General features: G+C 32.9%; 1 protein-coding gene across 5 annotated transcripts in view; it reads left to right on the top strand.

Moving 5' to 3' along the window:
* The window catches only part of RhoGDI (rho GDP-dissociation inhibitor), a 52957-nt gene that overhangs the window by 17386 nt on the left and 23102 nt on the right, over nt 1-12469 (top strand). For 3 of the 5 annotated variants that reach the window (XM_023162058.2, XM_074184788.1, XM_074184789.1), the window contains exon 5: nt 2406-3072. The exons of 1 other annotated variant lie outside the window; for it this stretch is intronic. Coding sequence is in view for 1 of the 4 variants with exons in the window: in XM_074184787.1 (XP_074040888.1) it covers nt 5541-6731 (1191 nt within the window). In the remaining 3 variants the exon portion in view is untranslated. Of the gene's footprint in view, nt 1-2405; nt 8220-12469 lie in introns of those variants that run through there. One more of the 5 variants, XM_074184787.1, reaches the window with a different exon arrangement.

Raw genomic sequence — 12469 nt, forward strand, 5'->3', positions numbered from 1 at the left:
ATTGAAACAGTAACGTCAGATTATGCCCGATTAGTAAGAAAAATATTTTGTAAAGCAGTAGGAAAATGAAATTGAACTTGTGCTTGTCGGAGATAATGGTCTTTCGGCAAGAGAAGCTGTCAGAGAATTTCATAACATACATCCTGAAAAATTTTCAGTGAGCAGCAATGTGGTGAACCGCATAAATTATGTTTTTAACGAAACAGGTTGTTTATCAAAGCATATGCTCAAAAACAAATAATCCACATTGTGAGAATAGAAATGGTGTACGAATATTGCAATATTTTCGTAATATCCCTCATTCAAGCTTGTGAACGGCTAGTTTGAACTTAAATATCCCTAGGGAAAATATCAGGAGATGCCTCGTAAAAAATTAATTCAAACCATTCAAAACAAAAGTTTTACACACTCTGGAACCAAGAGATGAAAAAAGAAAGTTAGAATTCTGTTTGTGGCCTCAAGGAGAATTTTTGACTGATTGATAAACTTCTTAAAAATGATTTTGCTTAGTGATGAAGCTACATTCTCTACAAATAGAGTAGTATCGTCCCAAAATTCAAGGTACTGGTCTGCGAATAATCCTAATTGTTATAAATGTGATGAGGCAATATTCCCATAAAATGAATGTGTTGTGGAATAGTCCCATGATAAGGTTATCGGTCCGTTTTTCTTCTAACGTAATCTGAATGGAATTATATGTTTGAAGTTTTTGAGAAATTAGTTTGGGTCTCCTGTACATAATGTAGTTATTGTAAGAGAATGGCCGATTAATAATTATGAAAATCAATGGATAGGTCAAAATAGTCCTTACATTGAGTTGCCGCCAAGATCACCGGACCTGACACCGCTAGAATTAGTCTTTGGCTAACTGTGAAGCAGATGTCCAGACCGTAGTCAGTAGAAGAACTACGCATCAGAATATTTGCAGCTTATGCAGAAATTACAACAGAACAACTGAGAAAAGTTATATTGAATATTAGAAGGTATGACACTTACATTGCAATGAATTTCGGATTGGTTGAAACAACAAAAATTTGATGAACGTTCATTCCTGTTTGTGTCTAAAATAATTTGGTGAATATTATTTTCTAGTTGTTTAAATTGTTCAAAATGAATATGTTTATTCGTTTGTTCAATTTGCCACATAGTAATCAACGATTACTCGATGTTCATTTTACTTCTCAGTCTTCTTCAGATACTTGAATTAATTCATAATAAAAATGTCTTTGATTCTAACACAGAATTGATAATATTTAATACTTTTTTATGAAATTTGGTATATCACCATTTGTGATGGTACCCAGTCCAATGGTGATTTAACTTTTTTTTTTAATCACTAATACGATTTCTTGTATTTTATCATATAAAAATATTCATAGCTGGCCTTGTTTTTTGTAGAAAGAAAATGATTTTTGGTCCCAAAGCACAGTTTTTTTAGCTCTACAATTCGAAATTTTTTTTTTTCAAAATCGGAGAAAAAATGCAAATTTTAGGTGTCTCTCTTTCAAGTGGTTCACACTGTATGTGACTCACTAATACAAATTCCACAAATATTAATTGTATGTGTACTGAAACCGTGGAATACAGCAAATCATCTAAATTCTTGAGAATAATCATTGATAAAATTCCAACTTGGCAGGCACTCATTGACAGTTTGTGCAATCAGAAATCCGAAACACAGTGTCACTAAAGAAATTCTAAAGTTCATGTGTCATGGATTGATAAAGTCAAGGCTATAGTATGGATTGATATTCTTGGTAACTCGGCAAACACCAATTGTTTATTCAAACTTCAAAAACATGATCGTATGGAATATACTTTTCTCTTGACGTTACAGTCAATAACACTTCACAGTGTTGTCAGAGCTAAGGAGTTGCAATCATCCACTTTATGTTGCAAAAATATACATTTGAAATATACACAGGTTGACGAGCGCTCCTAGCCATGTAACACCCAAACTGTGCTTAGAAACGGGCTGTACATATTACAATCTTTTTTGAGTCATGGCATACCCTTATTTCGGAATGACCTCGGGGTTTTTGACAATTGCTCTTCATAAAATATAAATCCCCAGATTCAAAATTATAGAAGTTTTTCGTGCATTGGCTCTACTGTTACTATACCGACACTATCTTAGAAAAACCATTTTACATTCATATATGAATGCAGAATCATATGTAAATATGCAATATATGCACACAGTACAAAAACTGCATTTAATTTGTGTAAAAGTATTAAGTGATGAATAAACTCACTTACCTGCACAGGTCACAACTCACACAAAATACTTGCTTGGAAAGGCAGGTTTTTTACATTTTTCATTCATAATTGGCAATGAGACATATTTTTTCAATATTGAAGTAATACAAAATCTTTTCAGAAATTCTTATTATGATTATTTGCAGGGTGGATGTGAAGCAGCCGTCGGTATTATCCATAAATTTGAAGTATTACCCCGCCTCAACTTATATACTACCTTTTTGAAATCAATTTACAAGTTTTTGGAATTTTTTACTGATGACCGATATCGGTGTTGCCTTAAATTATAGTTTACATAAGCCAATTTTGAAGTGTTTGTGTAGCAAATTTCCTAATCAAGTTTCCCTTTTCGAATTCAATGGATAATGCCGACCTACAGTGTTATATTTTCTTCTAAACTCAGTGAAATCGTAACCATAGTGAAATGGAATATGGAAAACTTGATAGGAAACTCGCCTTAAGGATTTGCTTTGTTTCCAGATGCTTTAAGAGTTCCCAAGAAACTAGCAACATTTGGATGTTTCATATTTTAAAATGGTACATAATTCACCTGATAACGTTTCTCAGGGTGCATCAGAAAGTAATGAAGCCTGCTTTATAAACATTGTATCATGGAATGTTGTTAGTTTTGAGAACACTGTTCTTTGTTCCTTCAGTCAAGTACTATTAGAATGTACAATTTTGTGCATACTATAAAATTTTTAAGTTGAGCATTTATTTAGTTTGCATTTAAGTGCTCTAACCATGTACATTTTTATTTGTAAGGTAAAATATTTTTTGTCTGGTGAATAAAGGTGTTATTTCCTGATATAACTTTTTATTAACATCTCCGCCAGTATTGAGAATATAGTAATATGTACCTAGAGCTAAACATTGTTTCACTAGAATCTATTCAATTTTTATCAATATTATTCTTTAAAAACTTGGCCAGAAATTACCAATATATTAAAAACTTTAGCACGTTGAACAGCTAAATTTTACATTCAAGTAATACTTCATTGTGAGATTTTTACTGAACAGTTTACAAAAGGGCAACACGTGATTTACTATAGAATAGCTTCTACAGATGTGTTTAAACAGCCTGCATACACGGTTATTTTTTATCCCCTTTCTTACTTTGCTGGTTTTCTATTTGACCTTATTTACAAATACATCTTTTGCTTCAATTTTGTTTAACTGGGCAGTGGTATTCATTCCTGAATAGTAGTTTTTATCGTTTGAATGTCACATTTTTGCACAATCTTTTACAATATTTCTATTTGGAAGGTGCCCTTCAGACAACTGTTTGGCTTTCAGTGAGGTACCACCATCAAGTTCATATATGTAATGTAAATATGCAAACTTAATATTTATTGGATCATGTTTTTTAAATAATTATTACTACCTGGGAGTTGTCTCACTTGTTCATTTCTGCCAAGTCTCCTGAAAATACTACAACACCATTGGTGTATTGCGTTTTTCCTCCCCTCTTTTCATGACACACATTCTAACAATTTTTTTCTCTATTATAGTTTGAACATGATTTTTTTTGAATGCTTGTCATATTCTTTTGGATAAATAATTTGGGTTGTCCACAAATAACTTGCTTCTTGTGATATAATCCCTCATATTCCCATAAAACATGATGTTATACAGCCCTATTTTGTCAATCATTCTCTGAATAGACACTGTTCAAGTGTCCTTTAAATGGATGATATGCAGTGAGTAGCGTATTTTGAGCCAATTTCTGCTATGTTGAAGCAGTTCTCCAGTCCTTTCTTCATTCAGTGTGCGATCATAGGTGTGGATATTCCCAGTACTCTTTAAATTTATTATTGACCTATTTCTTGACCTTATTCCGTATCACAGATTTTTACATCAGGTTCAAGTCCAATATATGGAGATTTTCAATTGCCTGTGATTTCTGAGAGTGCTATTAAACAGTAATTTATTGTGTGAAAGCTATTTTCCGGGTTTTTTGATCGGGTGTTATGCCTGACGTTTCGTCTACTAGTGCGGTAGACGAAACATCAGGTATAAAAACCTACAGACCACGGCCAATAATCCCGGAAAATAGCTTTTACTCTTATCTTCGGCCGTGAAAGTTTACATCCTTTGCGTAATTCATTTAGTTTATTGGCCAGTATTGATATTTCTACTTTGTGCTTACCTCTAAATTAATTATTAATAGAGCACGTCTTTTTCGACTTATTTGCACTTGTATTATAAAATCACACTGACGTGGATAATTAATTTTTATAAATATTTTTTGTTTTTTATGATGTAGTTATGAAACCATTTGCTATTAGTGGATTTTTATAGAGTCGTTGAAAAATTGATCAAAAGTTATGTATGAAATGTTTGCAGTATAGTATGTTCCTTATTTATTTGAAGACAATTTTGATGGAACCTATTATAATTTGACCTACTCTATAGTTTGTTTGAAGATAGTTGACAATGTTTCTTGGTGCATTTCATTAGTTTGGACTTCCATTGTCTAATATTATATAAATTGATTTAAAATATGTACCTGAAAGAATCTGTAAAAAATAATTATATTGAGCAAAAAAACTGAAATTACAATGAAATAAAATACAATCAACAACAAAAAAAAAGAAGAAAAAAAAATTTAATCTATTAACGCGAGATGAAAATTAAAACATTATTAGGCATACAGAAAATATTTATCAAATCACAAAAAAGCTGTAAATGATAGTAAAATTTCTGCCTTGAAAAACAAATCTAAAACACTATGGAGAATTTTCGATCAAACCAAAAACAAAAACGGACATACAACTGTAGTCTTGAAAGATGAAAATGATCAGTATGTTACAAATCCTAGGGAAACAGCAGATCGTTTCAATAGATTTTTCACTCAGTTCAGCAATGAATATAAGGTAGAAAATGATAACATAGCATACAACAAAACTACAATATTTCTCAGACCGGTGAATTGTCCAGAAATAGTCAATATATTAAATGATATGCAACCGAAATATTCATGGGGTGTGGATAGCGTACCACCAGCAATATTGAAAAAAAATTCAGAGTACATATGTGAACCCTTGGCAAACATAATCAATGAAAGCCTATCAACTGGTACTTATCCAGATGATCTTAAAATAGCTAAAGTAGTTCCAGTCTACAAGAAAGGATGCAAAAACAACATTAATAACTACCGACCAATATCATTACTTCCGTCACCTGGTAAGATATTTGAATGAGTAATTTATAATAGGCTCATCTCATTTATAAACTCGAATAATATTCTGAACTCCCACCAATTTGGTTTCAGACAAGGAATGTCCACCGAACTGGTGATATTTAATGCGGTAAAACAAATGACAAAGAATGCTGATAGCAAAAAAACCTCGGTCGGCTTGTACTATGACTTCTCAAGGGCCTTTGATATAGTAAACCACGAAAAACTCCTAAATAAGCTGGAAAAGTATGGTATAAGGGGTGTGGGTTATGAACTCATTAGATCATACCTAGCAAATAGATCCCAAGTTGTTAACATAATGAACGCAGAGAACCATTATATATCTAGTAGAATTATGATTAGGCAGGGTGTACCTCAAGGCTCTATCCTTGGACCAATACTCTTCCTTCTATATGTGAACGACTTACCCAAAGCCTTGAATCTTGGTAATGCATACCAGTTCGCAGATGACACATCAGTCATTATCACTGGAACAAATGCATTAGAACTCTCAACCAAAGCTTCAGCCATGTCAAATAGTATAGTCAAATGGTCAGAGGCAAATATACTTAAATTAAATATTACCAAAACAGGACTAGTAATTTTTAACAAATCAATAAACTGCGAGGAATCTCTATATGTAAAGCTCCAAAATAGGTCTATTCCAATTTCGGATCACACTAAATTCTTAGGTGTCACGATGGATGCAACCCTCAGTTGGCAAACCCATATAAATGTATTGAATAACAGATTAAGCTCTATTTGTGGTGTGATACGATACTTAAGGGATCAAGTCTCTGTTTGTAGCCTGAGAACATATTACTACGCACATATGCAGTCATTGATTTCATATGGTATTATATTTTGGGGTTCTTCAGTATACTCACAAAAAATATTTATTACTCAAAAAAGAATCCTGAGATGTATCCTAAATCTAGATCAAAGAAGCTCTTGTAAAGAGTTCTTCTGTAAACTTGATATTTTGCCAGTGTCCTCGTTGTACTTCTTGGGTCTTGTCTGTTTTGTAAAAAAATATCCATACCTGTTTCTCAGAAATAGTGGTCAATATTCGAATAATATGCATATTAACACCAGACAATGTAACAAACTAGCTATTCCCAGCCATAAGTCAACATATTATGAGAAAGGAGCTTACTATCAGGCAATAAAAGCATATAGTTCTCTACCGAAGGAACTTAAAAATATCACAGTCTTCAAGAAGTTTAGAAGTTCAGTCATTTCTTACTTGAGACATAAATGCTACTATTCGTTTAACTGCTGGCTAATTTGAAATTTGTTACGAAAATCATTAATAAAAATAGCTATGTAAATATTGTTTATCATGAATATTTTTGAAAAACTCTTTAATTTATATAATTTTCAACTGTAATTTGTCGATGATGATACATTAATATCTGTTAATCTTTTGCTGTGTCCACTTGTAGATCGTATTGCAATAAAAAAAATTATTATTATCAACAAGAAATGAAAATTAAAAATTAAACGATTCCAAGCCAAGTTACTTCATGACGTTTCGATTGTTAGTATCCACGATCGTCTTCGTGTTTTAACTGGACTTATTCCTCCGAAATCTGACTATTTATAGGTCATTCGAGTACTTTCACCTAACCCCTCTTCCCTCTCTACGCTTCATCACTATTAGCGGAAGCTGACCGTTTGGCAGGAGTTGTTTGTGTTCCGCTCAATTAGAGGTTTCCATATGTTGCATATCTCTACGCTAGCTTGATTAAATGCGTTGTTGGACAACATACTCATATATGCGGCTTCTTTCAATTTTCTACCAGTGTTCTTCCTTGTGGATGATTTCAGCTTGAGCCCACTTGATGTTATGTTGATGAGTCCAAACGTGCTCTGCTATTCTTGATTTGCTGGTTTCTCCTCGCTGTGTGTGTTTCTTATGCTCGGCAATGAGAAGTTTCAATGGCCTCTTAGTTTCACCGATGTATGATTATCTGTTTTTGTTTTTTTACTTAATATAATTGTATATAATTTACTTGATATAATTTTTCAGCTAATCTCCTTTTTGATTTTTTACAAATTCTTTCAGGTAATTCAAATCAATTTATATCATATTAGACAATGGAAGCTACTCTTATCATTTATTATGAAATCAATGTCAACAAAAATAAATTGCTCCTTGAGCTGAACTTCCTGTAGAAATAATAGTATATGACCTGAAATTTCGTTCAAATTGCTACATACATAATCTGTAACAGAGTTGTGTTATACTAGTTGAAAGGTCAAATTAGGACAATGAGTAAATTTATCAGTGTCTGTGTTGAACTATGCTTAAGCATTTGCGTAAATGATATTGAAGTCCTCCTTAAGAATAATATTGGATTTGAAGGGTGATTCATTGGGCAATAATTCCGGTTGAATAATATTGATATATGTTGTGAGTTATTGATATGTACTTATTATAGAGACTTCAAGTTAGCAAACTACACTTCAATTAGTGAACTATTAGACCAAATTTGCTGAGATAGACTATTTATTAACCAACCTTTCAAAATCATCATCTTTTACATTGACCTTTACATTCCACTGAAGAAATTTCCACGGTAATACTTGCTATTGTTACAAGATTTGGAACACTTGCTCAGTCCTTGTCAAAAATAACTACCAGAATGACATTACATCTATAGATCAAGCTATTTAATAGAATTTCGAAAATAATAAAATAAGCTCTGATCTTGCTCTGAAGCCACCTAATGACAACCGAATACTACAAAATGATTAGAATAAATTATCTCTCTGCTGTGCTAATTTGCCTAATTCCTCGTATAAGGAAAGAAAACTTTTAACATCTAGTCAGTGGGCATACTTGAAGACTGGCTATAAATCACAAATCATCTAAAAGAACTATTCGTTCAGGCCAGTCTCAACTCCCTACAAGGTTAATTCACATGGACCACATAAACTGCAAACAAATTTTAGGAGCTGTATATTTTACTCCTAAATCTCATCCCACTCTATACCAACTTTACTATGAACAACTTATAACACTAAATGAGCAACATCCTGAAGGACAATTTTATTTATTTGGCGATTACAATTTACCTACGGCTACATGGGAGATTGAAGGTTACTGTTCGTCAGCTTTAGCTCAACCTGACTCGTCACTAGCGGAAGAAGGCGCTATTGAAATCATTTCGAATATTAGTGCGTTCAACAATCTTTTCCAGTCTAACAAAGTGCTCAACCAACGGGGCATTATCCTCGACCTTGTTTTGTCCCCAGTTGAACTTACAGTGATGACAACTGTAGACATTTTGATTCCACCTGATATTCATCATACTCCCCTGGAAACTACTATAGAATAAAAGTCCAACTCAATTGCTGCTCCCGATTTCATTACGATTTTCGTCACGCCAATTTCAAAAGTATACGCCAATTTCAAAAGTATACGCCAATTTCAAAAGTATACGCCAATTTTAAAAGTATACGCCAATGTTTGGAATCAATGGAATGGGATTGGCTTCTTCAAGGAAAAGAACTGTCGGAAATGATTTATACTTTTTATGACGCTTTGTATTCGGTAATTGAGTTATTTGTTCCCCTAAAGAAATTTGTTTTTAACAGATTCCCACATTGGCATTCCTTTCAACTTAGAACCTTGGTCAACGATAAAACTGTTGCGCATAGACAAAACAGAACTCCCCAAAACTATGAAATTTTAGTCGGTTGAGATCACAATGCAAGATTATATCTAGAGAATGCTATTTAGATTACATTCATTGGGTTGAAAACTCTGTTAAAAGTAATGTTAAAAGCTTCTGGAATTTTGTTAGTAACACCATACCTAACAATATGAATCTTGGCAACTATTTCGCCTCCTGTGGTAGTGAAGTGTCTGCCAAGAAATTTTCATCAGTTCTCACAACTCAAAATTTAAAACCTAATATGAATGAAATTGGATTTGAATCAAAACTTAACGTCTCCTCTAATCACATTTCAAATGTCAACCATTCTCGAGAAATTATCTAATCTTGACATAAAGAAAGGTCCAGGTCCTGACATTATTCCACCCATTTTACTCAGAAATTGCAGCTTTGTTTTGTCTCACCCTCTCTTCTATATTTTCAATAAAACTATCCAGTCAGGTGTGTTTCCAGATTATTATTGGAAACAATCTTATTTCAATATACAAATCGGGTAGTAAGTCAGACGTTAACAATTACCGACCGATATCTATTCTTAGTACAATTCCCAAGATATTTGAGAACATTCTGGCAGATTACCTTACCTATATAATTGCTCTGACATCATAACTGAACAACAATATGGTTTTTGTGCTGGGGAAATCGACTGAATTAAACCTAGTTACCTGCTCCCACTTCCTGTCCGAATCTTTGGAGAAGGGCTGCCAGATTGATTTTGTGTACACTGACTTTCTGAAGCATTTGATAGGGTCAACCATAATCTCTTACTCCACAAGCTTAACAGATATGGTGTAGGTGAGGTACTACTGGAATGGATCAATAGCTATCTTACGAATATGACTCGAATGGTTAGAGCAAATTATCACTACTCCATATTACTCGAAGTAACCTGGTGTTCCTCAGGGGTCACACCTCGGTCCCTTATTATTAAATTTATTTATTAACGACATTATTCATTGCTTCTGGCACGCCAAAGCACTACTATTTGCAGATGATTTAAAAATTTTCGTAATTATTAAAACCTCCTTGGATGCCCACAGGCTTCAGTCTGACCTTGACAATCTATCAAACTGGTGGTCCTTAAATGGTACGGACTGGAATGCCACAAAGTGCCATGTCATGCGCTTTTATCGATCCCATATACCTTCTAACACTTTTGATTACACCTTTAATGGTCATGTCTTGGAGTCTGATAATCAAATAAAAGACCTTGGGGTTGTTCTTGATCCCACCTTAAGCTTCAATAAACATATACCCTCGGCTATCCATAAATCCATGAAAATGCTAGGGTTTATCTGTTTTTAAACCCACGAATTCACTGACCCAACTGCTATTAAACCCTTTTTTGTTCACTAGTCTGTCTACACCTGGAGTATTGTTCTTCTGTTTGGTCTCCTCATTGTGTAACTTATATCAAGAATCGGGTGTTCGTTGCAAGTATGAGTTGCTACTGCAATCTCTGAGCATGTCCTCCCTTGAAACTAGGAGGGAACAGAGATACGTTTCATTATTATTAACGGCAAATACAGTCGTGCTGAACTCCTAGAAAAAATTTATCTACATATTCAAAACCGCTCAACTCGACAGCAACAAACATTTTATGTATCATTTTATCGTTTGAACCACACATTCAATAGCTGCATTCCAAGAATCTTACGATTGGCCAATAGTAACATTGATCTTGAGATGTTCAACATCTTGCATCATTTTAAAACTCGATTACGGAATACTATGCGTTAATGTATGGTTTAAGGTAGTATATGCGGTATATGTTTTATTGACGCTCATTGTCTTTTGTCGTTTTATACTCTAAATTCTAAATTAACCCCCTGTTAAACTTAAATTAACCCATTTTAAGCTATTCTTAGTTGCAATTTGTATTTCAGTACCTTATTTGATTTTATTTTAGTTATAATTTAACATTGTAATTTACTTTAAATGGGCTTGCCCGTAAATAAATAAATGAATATAATTATTTTTAGCTATTCATTTTTAATTTTATTTGGTATGCAGTGACGGCTCGTGCATTGCCCGCCGGAGCCGCGAAAATTTTTTGGGGTACCACACCTATTTAAAGCAAAATACTTAATAAATTGATGGATGTAGCCGTTACTACGTGGTAGGAGATCATAATGAAAAGAGAAATTAAAATTTCTGTTTTTTAACACTTTTAATTGTAACTAACGTTACTGCAGTTTCGTCCTTTATGGACATTCTCAAACTTATACAAAATTTATTGTATGAGTATTCAAAATACGTAATATTTGCATAAATGCAAACAAAAATTGTGTATTGCAAAAAATTATAGGTATAAAACTGACCATTAAAAAACAAAAACAAGAAAAAAGGGATTGTCTTTGAGTTATTTAATATAAATGAACTCTTCTCAGTCAATAAATAATACTTTTCTCTTCTAATATAACATTTTTGTTAAAAATTGCTACAAATATTTTATAAGCACAAGTACTTGATTATGCTTATAAAAACAGGTCTTAAAGTAAATTTTATTGTCCAGCAAGAACCAACGGGGAGGTGAGAGTCGTGTCTTGCCAGGAAAGGAAGGGTGAGGTAGGAAGGAAGGTTAAATCTGGTTTGTTTAAGTGAATTCACAAGGCACCCGCAAACTACTTTTAATCGGCGGTCATTCAAGTTCAATATAGTCTGCGAGGGTCCCGCATTTTGAAAGGTGAATTAAAATGTGTATTTTGTAATTTTGGATACGAAGGAAAAAATAAAAAAAGAAACTAAAAGTAAACATAACATTCGTTCTTAACCAAGACGAACAAAAACTCAAAAAAAAACAAAAAAAAAAATATATATATATATATATATATATATATATACAGTGTGACCCATTTAAAATGGAACCACCTCTGTAGAATGTGCATTTTTCAATCAATCTCAATTTTTTTTTATTGAAATATTAAGCATGAAAAACTGTATCTTGACACTAACTTTCACAATTTTTGTTTCATTTCCAAGGCACTCTATGGTTTTTTTTGTTTGTCAAAAACGGCAAAAGTTTATTAGGCAATTTTTGTTTTCAAATTTGACTACACCACTGGATTCGTAGTCGTTATAAATCAAAACTGTCAAATTTTCATTAAAAAATATTTGTTAACAACGAAGTTACAACAACTTCAATTTTGGAAACAAAGTATTTGTTTGTAATTTTTATTCAGATTATAGACATATTTGAGATCTGACAACACTGTCATCACCAAGTAGAACACCAGTGAATTTGTACAGTGAAAATCCGAAGTCAACAGCTCAATGCGTTCTACAGTTATAACTCCTGAAAATATGGTAATGTGAGAGATTTGTGGTGCAAGCGTTTTGTAATAAA

The sequence above is a fragment of the Leptinotarsa decemlineata genome, unplaced genomic scaffold (assembly GCF_025532065.1).
Source record: "Leptinotarsa decemlineata unplaced genomic scaffold, Ldec_3_MD MMD2_tig00026358_RagTag_RagTag, whole genome shotgun sequence".
In the NCBI taxonomy this organism is placed as follows: domain Eukaryota; kingdom Metazoa; phylum Arthropoda; class Insecta; order Coleoptera; family Chrysomelidae; genus Leptinotarsa; species Leptinotarsa decemlineata.